Source organism: Punctularia strigosozonata, assembly GCF_000264995.1.
Source record: "Punctularia strigosozonata HHB-11173 SS5 unplaced genomic scaffold PUNSTscaffold_12, whole genome shotgun sequence".
Lineage (NCBI taxonomy): Eukaryota > Fungi > Basidiomycota > Agaricomycetes > Corticiales > Punctulariaceae > Punctularia > Punctularia strigosozonata.
In genome coordinates, this window is record NW_006767444.1 from 40,132 (window position 1) to 55,566 (window position 15,435).

At 54.3% G+C, this 15,435-nt stretch overlaps 6 protein-coding genes across 6 annotated transcripts; 1 reads left to right on the forward strand and 5 right to left on the reverse strand.

Moving 5' to 3' along the window:
• Positions 1 to 228: 228 nt before the first annotated feature.
• On the forward strand, positions 229 to 6,023 carry PUNSTDRAFT_122145 (TPR-like protein; the record flags this gene model as incomplete). Its single annotated transcript, XM_007386772.1, has 20 exons — positions 229 to 265; positions 529 to 673; positions 724 to 877; positions 937 to 1,217; positions 1,269 to 1,392; positions 1,443 to 1,952; positions 2,008 to 2,145; positions 2,207 to 2,294; positions 2,348 to 2,449; positions 2,503 to 2,843; positions 2,896 to 2,986; positions 3,036 to 3,133; positions 3,189 to 3,312; positions 3,370 to 3,807; positions 3,864 to 3,988; positions 4,041 to 4,134; positions 4,185 to 4,261; positions 4,311 to 4,624; positions 4,677 to 5,165; positions 5,220 to 6,023. The coding sequence occupies 18 exons, from the start codon at positions 229 to 231 to the stop codon at positions 4,416 to 4,418; spliced, it is 3,075 nt and encodes a 1,024-aa protein (XP_007386834.1). The 3' UTR covers positions 4,419 to 4,624; positions 4,677 to 5,165; positions 5,220 to 6,023.
• A 137-nt stretch (positions 6,024 to 6,160) lies between these two features.
• Positions 6,161 to 7,585, reverse strand: PUNSTDRAFT_46539 (NAD(P)-binding protein; the record flags this gene model as incomplete). Its single annotated transcript, XM_007386773.1, has 6 exons — positions 6,161 to 6,289; positions 6,353 to 6,486; positions 6,558 to 6,798; positions 6,853 to 6,952; positions 7,006 to 7,217; positions 7,274 to 7,585. 6 exons carry the CDS (start codon positions 7,583 to 7,585, stop codon positions 6,161 to 6,163), a joined length of 1,128 nt encoding a protein of 375 aa, XP_007386835.1.
• A 1,792-nt stretch (positions 7,586 to 9,377) lies between these two features.
• On the reverse strand, positions 9,378 to 10,482 carry PUNSTDRAFT_46540 (uncharacterized protein; the record flags this gene model as incomplete). Its single annotated transcript, XM_007386774.1, has 4 exons — positions 9,378 to 9,479; positions 9,787 to 10,111; positions 10,166 to 10,325; positions 10,428 to 10,482. The coding sequence occupies 4 exons, from the start codon at positions 10,480 to 10,482 to the stop codon at positions 9,378 to 9,380; spliced, it is 642 nt and encodes a 213-aa protein (XP_007386836.1).
• A 1,238-nt stretch (positions 10,483 to 11,720) lies between these two features.
• PUNSTDRAFT_30536 (uncharacterized protein) lies at positions 11,721 to 12,452 on the reverse strand (the record flags this gene model as incomplete). The annotated part of the gene is made up of 1 exon (XM_007386775.1): positions 11,721 to 12,452. A coding segment is annotated over one exon (732 nt), but the record flags the coding sequence as incomplete, so codon positions are not given.
• Positions 12,453 to 12,547: 95 nt separating this feature from the next.
• On the reverse strand, positions 12,548 to 13,639 carry PUNSTDRAFT_115628 (uncharacterized protein; the record flags this gene model as incomplete). Its single annotated transcript, XM_007386776.1, has 3 exons — positions 12,548 to 12,585; positions 12,702 to 12,735; positions 13,073 to 13,639. The coding sequence occupies 3 exons, from the start codon at positions 13,637 to 13,639 to the stop codon at positions 12,548 to 12,550; spliced, it is 639 nt and encodes a 212-aa protein (XP_007386838.1).
• A 198-nt stretch (positions 13,640 to 13,837) lies between these two features.
• On the reverse strand, positions 13,838 to 14,563 carry PUNSTDRAFT_73849 (uncharacterized protein; the record flags this gene model as incomplete). Its single annotated transcript, XM_007386777.1, has 1 exon — positions 13,838 to 14,563. A coding segment is annotated over one exon (726 nt), but the record flags the coding sequence as incomplete, so codon positions are not given.
• Between the last annotated feature and the right edge of the window lie 872 nt (positions 14,564 to 15,435).

The window sequence follows — 15,435 nt, forward strand, 5'->3', positions numbered from 1 at the left end:
GAACTTGAGCAGTGACATTTTCTAGGCTGGCGATCGCTCGTTTCTGACAGAGTCTGTCACGGCGACATGAAATGGATACATCAACGTAAGAGCAAGTGTACCGTAACCTGAGTACATGCTAGTTTCGTTACCAACCTGCCTGAAGCCGACGAGCGAGCAATTTGGGTTCAGTTTGCTGGCTCGTCGCCCAAGCAGCGTGTTTACGAGAAAGTAGATGCATCGTATTCCATGACTTGTCTTCCATCACTGCTGCCGATTTTGGCCGGTGAGATAAGATAAGATTTGAGATAACCTCGTGGCGGTCGTGCGTGACCGTGAATTGCGCTTGCGCTTTGACTTTCGAATACACGGCCGTTTCGTCCAAGCGCCATCACAATCACTTTTAGACCCCTCTTCTCTGCTTGACCTTTTCCCGAGGCCCCGTATGCACCAAAGAAGCTCACCGGAACCCGACGCGTCGGATGAGGACGATCTCCTTGGTATGTGAGCGAGCGGTAGCAAAATGAACAACGGCTAAGCTGCACTTAGACGAGGAAGAAGATGGCACCTCGGAGCCTAGTGAAAGCGGGGAGTCGTCTCAGGATGATGATGCGGAAGGAGAGACGGACGACGAGGTGGACCCTGCTGCCGTGGCAGGAACACAGGGTGAAACGGAAATAGACAATGATTTCGAGTGCGTCCGGGATATATGCGCCGCTCGCCCAGGTTATAACGCTCCAATAGTCGCCTCGTTGCCGATATACGCCAGCTGGATCGGACTTCGAATGCACCTGCCGGTGTCCTCACGAAGACATGGGACATCAACATTGAAGACCAGGATGCGGCATTCAGGGACGACCTACGCCTTGCATCTGGCATAGGCGCTCGTAGACGCAAGGTGCGGCTGATTGCACTTGGAATCCAGTTGCATCTGGCTGACAGCTGGACCTATGACAGGGTCAGAAACGGGGTCGTCGCTCAGGTCCCGTGCTGTCTCAGCAAGTACGGGCTCTCATAGGCGAAGGCAATCAGGCATTCGTCGATAACAACATAGAAGAGGCTATCAGGATTATGCAAGAGGTCATCCGGATTGAGCCGAGGGCATCATCTGCCTGGTCCGTGTTGGCGCGGTGCTATACCGATATAGGCGACGACAAGAAATCACTGCAGTTCCGAATCATGGCAGCACATCTCAAACACGATCCGGAAGAATGGGATGAACTGGCGAAGCAGTCAAGGTATGCCTGGTAAATTACTCTGTTCCGTTTCAATAGCTTACCTGGGGACAGGGAGATGGGATATATGCAGCAAGCGCTATATTGCTACCGCAAGATCTACAGCCTTGATCCTGACAACGTACACGCGCTTTGGGAACGTGCATCGCTAGCGAAGGAGGTTGGGGATGTACGCGCGGTATGTCAGAAAGCGTTCACCCTCGTACAACGTTACTCATATCATACCAGGCGCGTCATTCTCTACTCGCACTGTTAAGGAGAATTCCTCATGACCTAACGGTCCTTGACGAGCTTCGCCCCTTGTTGATCGAGACCTCCGAGCTGGACCTGTGCGCTAAGCTCTTCGCCGACGCGTTCGAGCATTATCAAAGCCTCTACCCCGCCGGCTCTGCTACAGACCCAGAAACCGGCGCTCAGGTCCCAGGCGGTGGCTTTGGACTCATGGACATCCTTGTCCTCGCTGACCTGTACAATTCCTCGAATCTCAAAAGGTTTCAGGACGCGGTGCGCACGATCAAGCGTGGTTGCCGATGGCTCCAAGGTCGCGCGTTGCAAAAGTATTGGGATGCGCGTGAGGACGATAGCGAGTACGACCTGGATCCAAGAAATGCTCCTGAAAGCGTTGTTCTCGTGCCACGAGATAAGACAGTGGAGCCAGGGCACTACCCACTCGATGTGAACGCGAGACACAGGCTCGGAGTTGCACGCCTCAAAATGGGTGATCTGGATGAGGGAAAGGTCCTCATAATCTGTGTTTACCGTGACGTGATTCATGGGCTGATCCCACAAACAGATGCACGTCAGCATCGTTCTTTGCGAAGATGTCATGGACTACGCCCCATTGTTTGGGGAAATCGCGGATGTATATTTCGAGCGTGAAATGTATGCGGAGGCAAGACCAATATATGAGACGCTTGGGATGGATGCCGGGGTGAGCTCTCGCTACTGTTCGTACGAAGATGACCTGGATGTACTAAATTCGGGCTGTATAGACGAGTAGCATGTATATCCTACTGCAAACTGCGGCCTGCCGCCGTATGTTGGGGGAGCTCCCAGAAGCTGCGGAGGTCTACGAACACGGTAGGTTGTTGAGGGCTTGTCTCGAATTGAACCTTAAATGTCCACCTTCGTAGTGATATCCATGGACCCCACGCACAATGATGCGAAGCTCAAATTGGCCGAGATATACGAGATTCTCAATGAGCCTCGCAAAGCTCTTGACCTTGTTTATCAAGGTATGAACCATCGTCGTATGAGTTGATGGCGCACTCACAACATAGTTGACTAGTAATCGATTCCAGAAGACAACGATACGCGCCGCGAGGTGCGAATACCGATAGCCAAAACCAGGCGGAGGGGTCGCTCTTCGCCGAATCCGCGCCGAAGAAGCAAAAGAACAAGGGACAGCCCCGCATGTCGAATGCGCAACTTGGCGAGCTGGAGGCTCGTATGGAAAAGGAGACTACTCAGTCCTATCAGCGTCTTAAGGAGCTATGGCCGGACCTTCGTGCGCGATTGGCGAACGACAACGTACCGGGCGGCGAACAAGTGGAGAGGGAGTGGATGCACGAAGCTGCGAAGATGGTGGAGAGCTTTCGAGAGACGAGACAGCTGTTCACCTCCAACCGTGTACGCCTGCTCTTGCTGAATCTCACCGTCTGTTCACACGATTACCGTGCAGCAAGGTGGATTCCGTGGGATGTTTAAGACTAGAACTAGACCCGTTGAGGATAACGAAGATTCCATGGCATCTCGCCTGCAGTTAGACCTCGGTGAGTCGTCTATTCGAAAATGGGACGACGGGCTGACGAAGGACCTCAGCTTTCGACTCCCTGCAACGCAAGGCGAAGGGCAAGGACGGCCGTATCCATATTTTCCGGGGGTTATCATTCGACGATTGGCTGTCGGTGTTCATGCAGGCGAGACTACGAATTTACAGTTCAAAGGCAAAAGTGACGGCTGATCGTTGTCTAGTACACTTTCATTCTGGCGAAACGCAATCAATATGCTCTGGCCGACGAGATCCTCAATCACATATCGCTTTCAGTAGCCTATCAGAAACAGGATGAACAAGATACCATCCGATTATCTCTCATAAGTGATTCTAACAGCACGTTGTCGTGTGCGCATATTCATTTCAACTTATCATATGTAGCAATTGCCGTTGTCGCTCGTCAATTCCATGCAGTTGTACGGCATGCTCGGAAGCTCATTATAACCCATCAGTTCAACAACGAGCCGATTCGAATTTTGATGGCATCCCTTGGAAGCGGCATTGCTGCCACGGATGCTTTTATAGCACAAACGTTCCAAAAACACTTGCTTCGCGAACTGAAACTTCATGACACAGCCGTCCACAAGAAGGAGTTGATCCAATGGCATGGTCGTATCAAGCGCTTCGTTCAGGTATCAGAAAAACTCGGGGACGTCGACGATGAAGGAGGGGATGAGGACCCTGAAATCGAAGACGCAGACGACGATGGCGGCAAAGCCACCGGAGATGCTCCTCCTCTACCATCGAAACCAAATCCCATGGGCGTAACCGTCTACGGTCAAATCTGCTGTGCCGCCAAGAGCTATCAAAGCGCAATATGTGGGTAGTTCTAGCTGTGCCATCCCGGCTCATGAACGTTACTCAGTATCACGCAGTCTATCTACTACACGCTGTAGACTACAGTGTAGATGACCCTGTGATCTGTCTGTCCATGGTTATTGCCTCGCTTGGTCGCGCAATGCAGCGTCAAGCGGACAATCGTAACCATCTTCTCGCTCAGGTACGCCAACGTTCGACATGTTATAGCTGATATTCTGGCTTACGGTACGTAGGCTTTTGCATTCCTGTCCAAGTATCGACAACTGCGTGCGGATGAGGCTGAAGACGAAGTGGAATACAACTTCGGCAGAGCATTTCAGCAGCTAGGCAAGGATAATTGCTCTATTGTGCGAACTCTGTGCCTGATCATTTCTTAGGATTGCACTCACTCGCCGTCCGTCATTACGAGCGCGTCCTGGAGATCGTAGATCATCGAAGGCAACGCGATGATAAGGTGTGTCCGTATATGGTCTCGTAGAATGGTTTTGCTTAATCTGCGGCAGGACTACGGAGTTGCGCGTGAGGCTGCCTACAACCTCTGCATGATATACGTGACCACCGGGGCATCACCTTTGGCGAAGGGCGTCATGCAGAAGTGGTTATCAATCTGAATGCTGCCCTTCACTGTGACCACACGGCCAAATCCCTCTGTCACCTGTCAACTGTGACGTCGGCGACTTGTGGCGGGATTGACAGCACCCTTGTTCGCGTGCTCCAAACTCTTTCGTCTCTGCTCTCTTGCTGTGTTCTCCTTCTCTCAATGGCGACGCCCGAGGGTCCATCCATGTCGCACCCTGCAGATTTCCTCCCATCTACAGTACGCTAATCGCCTGATCTACATGTGAACATGGATAACACGTTTCACGCAGCCCAGGCTAGTGGCCCCTGCCCTCACTACTTCGCAAACTAGCGAAGGAACAGCCGATTTCTCGAATCTGCCCACCCCCGTCGACGAGGAAGCACCAATCCTCCATGCAAAATCAGCTTTCATCCCTCATAATCAAGAGAAAACGCGTATTGCACCCTCCGCTACCGATCTCCGTCACGATGAAATCGTCTCCGATCTTGGGTCACGAGGGCAAGAAGAAAGTGAAGTAAGGGAAAACGTACCCTGATCTCGTCGTCGTCGTCGATAACGATCTGCATAGTACGGGCTCTCTGAAAGCACTTCGCATACCCCGACGCCGCGAATTGGGTATTCGAATCTCTTGGCGTCTACCTCCGGTCTCAGGAAGCGGCGGCAAATCAAAGACGTCAGCGACACATACATCCCGTCCCCCGCGCAACTCGACGCCGAACGCGGCGATGGTTCCTTCGCAGAAAGCACGCGAGAAGGGAGACGGGGACAGCCTAATACAGTGAGTGAAACAAGCATGCATCCGCAACGCGTAGACACTTACAGATCTAATCAGAAGCGACGCAGGATCTGGGACAGACACAGCAGCGCCGATCTCACGGAAGCCCGTCACCATAATCTTTCAAAAGCCCTTCGTCGAGTCGATCCACCGATCCATGTTCGGGAAGCGATGAGATATCAGGAAGAGGAGTTACCAGAAGATGTCCTCAGGATTCTGTATCCCACCCACGAACGCTACGTCGAAGACAGGTTCATTCGCGCCTCCAACAACCCCCTTCTCGAAGTCCTGAAGACCGTCGATGGCTACTCGGCCCTCATCTACAGCTTCCGATGCGTTCATTTCCTGCTATGGTCGCTCGTCGCCGGTGGAGCGATGATCCTGTTCCCCGATCAGTTGGACCTCATCGCGTTCACGTCTGGATACGGCTTCCTCCCTACGTCGGCAGATCCGCGACAGAAACATCTCATCTTGCGGTCGTTTGCGCCGCATCTCGTGATGACGTCCTTGTTTGCGTTCATCATGTTCGCTTGGTGCATCGGGCGTGTGTTGGGTTCCCTGCTTGTCATTGCGGTAGCATCTCGCGCCCTCTGGGTCCGGGGGACCCATCAAGGCGAATCAAAGGCTCAGCGACATCGCACCGATAATCGCATTTTGTGGGACATACTGGCACGAGATCTCGAAGGACGGGAGGGCGAGCGCGAGCGCGACGCCCCAGACGTAGCTTAGCTCAAATGATCGCACTCTTTACCGAGGCAAACGTTTACTATAGTTGCTTCTGAAAACGGCGGGAACGTGGACGTCATGTACATAACGTGAGCCGCCGATGGGTGCCAAGCGCAGGACACATAATGCTACAACGCAGAACAATACACAAGTTATAAGATACAGGATACATGCTCGCAGTTGGGATAGGTTTTTATCTAAAATGAGACGCGAATCGCGGCGTCCTTCGCGTCGGGTGCCGCCACCCTATGGTGTGCGCAGGGCTGTCATATTTACTCCATCTCTTCGTCTTCGTCTTTAGCCTTTTTCGACCTCGTCTTGGCGCCGCCCTTCGCGCCCACTTTCGCTTTAGAGCCGTTGGTCTCCGCGACCTTGCGACGTTTAGTCGGTTTGAACTCCTCCTTTCAGACGGGTATACGGATCAACGACGTGCTTGTGTGCCATACGTGGAACGAGAAACGTACAGAATAGACTTTGAAGAACTCGGCCGGCTCTTGGCCGCGATGTCCAAAGATGGCATGGAAGGCAGAGGTAGAGACGTAGTTCGTCTTGCCTTCGCGCACGAGCGAATAGTACTCAAGAAGGTACTCCTTCTCGGCTGTACCAAGACACGTGCCGTCAACATCAATGCCACGATCGTCGAGCCTGTTAGCAAGCGACTATACTCACCTTCGTCGATTTCTTCGCCCTGCGGCGATTTCAAGATTTGCTTCGCCTTGCTCTCCGTTACGCTCTCGAACTCTAGCTTGGAACCGAGCGCCTCGGACGCGGCACTGGCGAGCTCGGGGCCGGCAACCATCATCGGCCCGGTGGCGACCATCATCTGACCGCGGACCTCGTCTGCGAGCCCGTGAGGCCCCACCGAGGTGAGGACGTACGCCGCGAGCTGCGCGACGTCGCCGAGGGCGACCTACGTAGTGAATGAGAATATGTATGTGACGTATACACGGGAAGAGGAACCCACGGGTGCAAATTTGTGATTCGAATCGATCGGCAGTGGAAGTTTGCCCTGCTCGCGAGCTTGCTTGGTGTACAGCAAGAGGTTCTCAGCGTAGAACCCAGCACTGCGTTGCTTCGTCAGGTATTGTTCATACTTTGCACGGCGCGCGGAGCATACCGAATGATGCACGGCGAATGCCCGGTGTCTTCGGAGGACGAGTCGGACTTGGCGGCCATCGCGAGCGTCTCTAGCTCGATGAACTCGCGCAGGCGGGGTTGTTTGTCTTTCTCGGCATAGTCACAACCGGCGCTGCTCAGGAACACGAGGTTCGTGACCGACTTGGCCTTCTTCGCGGCCTCCAGCAGGGTACGCGTAATCTTAGCCTTGTCCTAAAGGCGCTCGTTCAACAACCAGCCAAAAAAAACTCGTAGGTTCTCTCGCGTACCTTGCGAGCAGGCGGGATGAGGAGACAAGTGTCGACCTCCTCCATGTTCTTGACGAGCGCCTCTTGATCCTTCGGGTCGTACACGAGCACTTGCACGTCTTCGTACTCGTCCAGGAACGACTTGGCCTCCTCGGAGAAGACGAGCGCGGTCAGCGACGCGTACTTCTCGACGTAGTCCTCGTGCGTCGCGAGGAGGTCGACGACGAGGCGGCCGGTCTGGCCCTCGGCGGCGGTAATGAGGATCTTGCGCTCCGTCGCGGGCGACTTCGAGTCGGACTTGGCGATGCCCTGAGCGGTACGTTTGGGAGCCATGGTATCAGGACGCGCAAGTAGGGAGAGAGAAAGGTCGGGGAAATGGGGGATGGTATGAGCCGTGTGGGTTTTACATTACGGCGCTTTATAGCATCTGTGGCGAGGAACATCTTGAGTCCCGGGTGGTCGACGATGACGCTCACGAGCCAGTCATTTGGCAATATAAAGCCGCTTTGGGAGGACGCCACAGGGCCGTCGGCGGACGCGGTGTGGTATGTAATGGCGGCGTCACCTGCAGATCACCCTTGGGACTGGACCGAAGCGTTCGCGACGTCATCTTCGGGGTGGGGGTTTGAGCGCCTACTATTCCAATTATGGATAGCGCCGGGCCCGTTAAGGTAAAATGTCGGTCGCCGACGAGGGGGGTGTTCCCATGGAACGGTGCTCAGGACACGGGGTTGGGTACGTCATCGTGAATGCCAGCTTCTCGTCCCGGTCTTCGCAGCATTTGAACCATGATTAGGATTCGATCTCGAAAACTTTTGCACGCTGCCATCGTTGCAGGCAGTAGCGTCTACCCTGGTAGCGTCCGGCTCAAACGTCGCACTGGAAGCACCACGTATCCGGAGAATCCATCGCTGAGGCTGAGAGTAAGCTGGAACATCCAGTATGCGGATGGGATCATTAAGACGATCGTCGAGAAGAATGAAGCGCGTGCGCGAGGTTGCGCCGGGCACTGCCGACATAGCCGGGCGCTGGACTTTGAACATCATGGCATCCAAGGCTGCTATTTGCTACTACTATCAGGTCTCATAAATGTTCAATTCTGAGCCTTCTAGCTCTGTAGCCCGGCGACCCCGGGCCCGCCTCGCGGGTATATTACCGCGCCATAACGCCACGTGTCATCAGCTGCGACTTCCTAGTCCTGCTTCCTGTAAGCCTTGCTCCCGTATCGTCGCCGAATTACAGGTTATCAGAAGACTTTCTAGGAAGCGCGCGCTCTGTAGTTTTGTAAACGCATGCCTATCAAGCAGTGTCTTCTTACAGGCTTCCCATCTTCACTGGACCAACAACATGAGTTGAAACTCAACTTCAACTTTCGACTTTGCTGTACGATGTTTTGGCAAGGACGACCTCAAAGGCCCCGTCACTTATTCATATCATGTATGTAGGGATTTTCTCATCTCATGGATCTGCAGCGGCGAACACTGCCCCGGATCTACGTAGTGAGGTGACACCGGATCCGGGCGGTGCGTGTACAGGTTGGCACAAGTGGTGGTAAGAATTCCTCGAAGCACGAACTTACTCCTCTAGCGTCTTAGTACTCTGTGGTACATATCGGCGGTGCTGCCAGCAGCTATTTATTACGTTTTATCTTTCTATACGTTGTAGAAACTGATCTTGCCATCATGCGAGGTAGGGGCTTTCAACTGCACAGTCTGATATGACCGCTCTTCTCCCGCTGGACGCTTTCCTGACCCATTCGAAGACCGCGCCCGAAACCATACTTGGCACAACAATCGGGATGCGATTACGGCTATGAACGCCCTAGCACTAGCATTTATTGCGAAGCTATCGTTGCATCGTCCAGTCCTTCCCCTGTCACTGTTCCTCTTCTTCCTCCACGAGTCCGGCACCATATGCTACGTATCCTCCAATTACTCACGATACCGGCCCTTGTTGCAGCAAGCACGAACTGCGCCACGAACCAGACCAACTGGTATAGTCAAGAAGTCGGCGAAACACCATGCACAACCTACCAGCGACTGCGTCAAATTTGCGATCCCAGCTGTGAGTCTTCGGCCGTCATGGCATACGAACCCACTCATGCTGACCCAATGGGAATCATAGATCAAGTCGGTGACTTTGCAGGCACCATCCCGGGCGACACTTGTGATACGAGCCAGGTGCACGATTGCTGTTGCAACTCCGTCTCGTGGGCGCTCGAAATGCTCTGTTTCAAGTGAGATATTTCTCGTGCATGCACTCGAAACCAGCTTGTCAGCTAGCTTCCTGACCTCTGATCTGATTCAGCTGCCAGAAAGCGCCAGACGCATCTTCGGCTCCGAGCGGCATAGACGCCCGCGTGGACAGTTACCAGCTGTACCTCGGAAGTTGTCGCGCATCGGCGGTCAATCAGACCCTGCCTGCTAATGTTCAAGCCGCCGTGTGCAGTCAGCAGATTGACATTCCAGTTGCATTGTACAACCTCTTTTTCAGCGATGGCTCATGGCAAGTGCAGTCACATTCCTGACACTGACGTTATCCTCATCCTTTCCCAGGTTATACACGTACTCGAAAGAGTCTATACAAGCAGACTTGTCGTCCAATCCCGTTCCCAACTTCTCGCGTTGTCCAAATGTCACTTCGACGAGCGCACAAACCTCGTCTGGTAGTCCCACCTCCTCACACACCGCTTCGTCGTCCACGTCTACGTCTTCTTCCTCGTCTTTCTCCTCGAGTATATTTCTCGCATCGACGACTGTTGCCCACCAAGACTCCAAGATCAACGTAGGCGCCATCGTTGGTGGCTCGGTCGCGGTGACCATTGTTTTACTGGCTATCGTGGCGGTCGGCATCTTCTTCCTGTGCAGACGAATCAAGCGACGCAGATGCAGGGTCCTCCCGACGCAAGCTGACGAAGTCGATATACCCATCATGTCGCCGTACATGGTCTCTTCGAGCGCAGTCATGGCGGGCCCAACCCAGTTGATTACGCAGGAGTCGGAGATGCCCCCACCGTATTCCGGGCCACGGTCTGAGACAACCCTTACATCATCTTCACCGGCATCTCCGGATTCTACGCCAGCGAGTCCAAGAGTTCCGGGGAAGCGGAGAAGAAGATAGTCGGCTGCATAATCGTCTTGTGCTCTGACATGTATATGGGTCTGGCAGAACGGACCTTTTGTTGACGGCGGATCGTCAGACGTCATTTTACGGCTTAACTGATGGACCATTTTCTCATCTCATGGATCTGCAGTGGTGGACACTGCCCCGGATCTAAGTAGTAAGTTGACACCAGATCCGGGCGGTGCGTGTACAGGTTGCCACAAGTGGTAAGAATTCCCTTAAGTACGAATTTACTCCTCTAGTATCTTAGATCTTAGTACTCTGTGGCACACGTTGGCGGTGCTGCCGGCAGCTATCACTTACGTTGTATCTTTCTATACTGTACTTTTACGACCGTAAGTTCGTCCCATGTCCCCGGGGCACCCGAACCGAACTTATTGTCCCCTGTCCCCTGGCACTCCGAACCTCCGGGACACTTTATATCTGACCGTGAGAGTCTCTAATCACCTTCGTTGGGGCGCACACGAGAGTTAGCGGGAAAGAGCGCAGTTGCGTCGACGACCCGGCATGCGCGGTCGCGGCGACAACCCGGCGATATGGAATTGCGCACGTATGGCGTACAAAAGAGGGGACAGGGGATACATGATGAGGGTGGGTAACTAAAATGTATGCTATACGAGAAAACAGCCTGGTCAGGCCGAGAGGGACACGAAGACGACGAGAAGATTTTACCTGGGCGAGCAACAGTCGAGGCGAGAGGGGCAACGGCAATGTTCCCCGCTCGACCGCTGTTCTATACGCCCAGGCAATCTGAGACAGCGCAGCGGCGCCATTAAGACAGGGGGGAAGACACCCGGTCACTGACCCGCAGGCTATCGGGCCCGTCGAGGTCTCGCGCGGACGGGTGACCGGGGTGCGAGTACTGGCTGAGACATCATTCGACAGCCGCGCGCACTGGGCGTAGTACTCGGCTTGAGTATGGGGCCGGGAGGCGCAGACGTGCATGGTACACTTGTTGATTAGACTCTAGTAAATTACCTTTAAAATCGACTAATCACCTTCGTTGGGGCGCACACGAGAGTTAGCGGGAAAGAGCGCAGTTGCGTCGACGACCCGGCATGCGTGGTCGCGGCGACAACCCGGCGATCTGGAATTGCGCACGTATGGCGTATAAGTGGTATATGGGTTATTTGCGGAGCCGAGACGAGATGGAGCGATGGAGCGGCTTCGGATGAGTTTGGGTGAAGTGGTGTGAGCAAGCACGATGAGAAAGGAGTGCGCAAAGGAAGGGAAACGAAGGTTAATCTTCGTCCATGGCAGGGCGCCTGAGGATTAGCGAAGCTAGTAGTGTCGGGTTCTTGCAAATGTAGATACGAAAAGCGTCGGAGGACCAACGACCTGCGGCTTGAATGAGGTCGGGAGGTACACCTTCAGCAGCGAGAGCCGTGGCGCCTCCGGAGCGTAGCGAGTGCCCAGAAAACTGAGGTCCAAAATGACAGTGAAGGTGGGATATGAACCAACGACGAGTGGGGACGGAACCGTCGGATCTGAGCCAAAGGGCGGGGAGTAAAGGAAAAGAGGAGTCGCGGGAGGTGAGATAGGCGAGGAAAAGAGATAGTGGATCGTCGTCGCCTTGGCGCGATTCGATCATGACTTTGTTGCCTTCAAAGAAACGGTCGGCTTTGTGGGCGGGTAGCAGGAACTCGTACCCGCGCGTGTAGGTCATCACCGAGTGTCGCATGATGACCTTCCTCCAGTCCTGAAGGTATTGACGGTCAGGCCAAACGAGTTCTCCAATACGCAAGAGGCCGTTGAATGCAGTGAACAAGATGGCCAGGAAGAGTTTATTGTCATGCGAGGAGGAGAGGTGGTAGTGGTAGCGGGAGGAGCGAAGCTGTGCGCGTGTGAGGGGCAGTTTGCGGACGGTTGCGATGGCCTTGAGTTTCTTGCAACCATCAAGTGTACGGGATACCAGGGATGAACGGCGGACAGTACGGACATCAGGGAAAAAGGGTTCCAGTTTGCTGCAAATCCCCGAAAGGTAGGAGTCAACGGATTTAGGGCGAATGTGATGGCACATGAATACCACATAAAAACTGAACGTGTCGGGTGTGGGCTGGATAGCAAAGTTGTGTATGCAGCAGAAGTATAAGTAAGAGTGGAGGGCGCTAGAATAACTCGCGCGTGTAGATGATTCAAGTGCGAAGCCGAGTGCGATGGAACGTTCATGCGCTAGGCGTTCCCGTGTCCAAGGGGCCCGAGTGGGCTGCCTGGACGATGTTCCTGTAACGTTCATTTTTTCATTGCCCCCAATGCGGACTGAGGGGGTTGAAACAAGGAAATGGAGGCGGTGGGAGCCAGTTGGTATACGAGGTCGTTATCGAACCGAGACAGTGCATCGGCCATGACATTGTCTTTGCCTGGGATGTGAAAAACCCGTATTTCGATGGAATGGAGCAAGAGGATGTCGACGGCAGTCTTCAAGAGCTCATTATACTGTGGTAGGGCCTTCAACGAGTTGAACATGTCGACGGTGTTCGTGTTATCGGAGTAAACTATAAGACACCGGGGGATTGGAAGCGTTGAGCATGCCCAGTCTAATGCTGAGACGACAGCGAGGGCCTCCCAGTAAAAGATTGCGTCGTTGGGTGCACGCCCTGGAAGTGGGGATTGATAACCGGATAGGAACTTTGGCGACCAGAAACCCATTCCACTCATCGACGCGTCAGAGAAAAGGATCAGATCTGCATCCTTCACTGACCACTCGATAGATTCAAACAGGTAGACACCATCTAGGCGCTCCATGTGATCTGCAATCCATAGGAGATCTCGCGAAAGAGCCACACTCATGGATACCAGTTGGTGGGGCTCGGTTTTTCCTCTAGTTTTTGCATACAAGAGAGAGAGTCCCGGGCGAAGAAGCGGGAAGACATTCAAAGCCCAGTTAATCCAGCCGCCAAGTCTCCAGTACTCCTTTAGAGGATATCGGCGTCGTTTATGAAGCGGGAGTGTAGCAAACTCGCGGATGTGGGCTAAGAGCTCGTTACGTTTATCGGGACTGAGGCTAATGCTCATCTGATTGGCGTTGACCTCAAACCCAATAATAGGGAGCGGGGAGCCAAAAACCTGCTTGCGATCTTCGTGGGGGATGCAGAGGTCGTCCCAGAGTTCCAGGAGTTGCTTCTGCTTCCGCGGAAGCAAGCGGTGATAGGGAGCATAAAATTCGAGGTGATCTGCTTTGTCGTAGCTGAAGGTATCATCAACGTATCCAAGGAGATCGTCGATATGGCGCACGTTGATAGCAATCCACAGCACTAAGCTCATGAACGCTATGAACAAGTCACCAGCCTTCCGGTTTCCGAAGTGATTGCACCTGTCGACATGTTGCTGGCCATCAATTGTAACGATCTGGTGTATTTGCCAAAGTGGATGCATAGGGAGTTGTCGGTATGCGCTTGACACGTCTGACTTGAATAGTACTAGCTTGCGGTCAGGCGGAAGGTTTGCACTGCGCCGGGCATGTCGCAGTATTGCACCCAGGTCTATAACATTATCCATAGGGATCGAAGGGCGAACCCTTGGTATCATCGCGTTCACGGAAAACTCTCCCGCACTGTCGTCGTTGACCAGTCGGAAGGAGTTCTTACCCTTCGGGACAACCCCAATTGGCATGCTGTACATGCCGTCCATCAGCTCGGTGCCAAAAGCCATAGACCAGCGTCCACTCTCCACTTCCTTGTCGCGATATTCAGCTAGGAATTGAACGTGTCGGGGATCACGTAGTGGTCGGTGTGCATTGTCCCACGTTGATGGTAGGGAGGTGTCATTTGTGTTGGCCGCAGGCCAGAAACCGTTACGGAAACCGTGTACGACTGACTCGACGAAGGGTTGATTCGGATGGGTTGCAAGCAGTTCTTCAAACAGGTCAACATTGACAGGAGTTACAATGCGGAAGAGGTATGCATGGCTGGCGATCGTTCTTAGTGCCCACTCATTTGTGAGCTCATTCTCCGGTACTCCTGACAGGGGAGGTGCCGTTTCAGTTGCGGCGACGGACGTAACCCGACCACCAGCTACCACATTGTCTGTGTCATCCCACACGAACCCCCTCTTGTATTTGGGCTGCCATGCCCACAGGCCTGTGTCACTCAAACGTTCACGAGCGAGCTGTACCCGAGCAGTCGTGCGACGTGTGGGCTGGAGATCCACAGCGACGGCAGATATGGAGGTATCGGCATGCTCCCGCATCGGAGGAGCATTTGCCGTTGTTCCAGCGGATGCACGGTTCCCACCCACGTCGACTACTTGCGGGCTGCTTGTGTCAGAGTACGCGCTGGAGCTCCTAGGAGCGGCGCGGATCCCCCGGGACGGCGGTGGAGACGCTGTCGCACAAGGCAGGGAGGCAACTGAGTATATATACAAGGATACGAGGGGAAATACACATACCTGTCGCACAAGGCAGGGAGGCAACTGAGAGAACAAGTCTGGGTTGCTCCCTGGTGCGACAGGCGACTATATAGTAGATGAGTAATCCATCAACGCAACGAAAGATGGTCCAATGAGAGAAGGGGAGGGTCCTCAGGCGCCCGACACGTGACCGGTGGACCGGCCTAGGAAGGCCGGTCGAGTGCGGAGGCCCTAGGAGCGCCGAGCGACGGAACAAAATAGGGGAGATGCCAAAAGGAGGGCGCAGGAAGCCTAGGAGGGCGCGGGAGAGCCCGACCGAATAGGGAGACGGAAGTATTAGGGGAAATGAACGAAATGGGACAGAAGCGGAAGCAGAAAAAGAGAACAATGAGACATGAGGCGAGTGTGGGAGCCGTGCCCTGACATCACCCCCCCTTCAAGACCCGGCGCCTCGACGGGTCGGAATTCCCACCCCAACCGAGTTCCCCCAGCACCTACCATGTCTAAGAGAACTTGATCTCAGGCCCGCCCCGTCCCCATCGAACGCGGATCGTCCGAGGAGAGGAGCAGCGACGGCAGCGAGGAGGATCCGATCGCCGCGCTGGAGGCGGCGCAGGCGACTCTGAAGGCGGCGCAGGCAAAGGCAGACGCGGCGACAGCGAAAGCGGAGGCGAAGGCGGCGGAGGCGAAGGCGAAGGAGGCGGAAGCGAAGG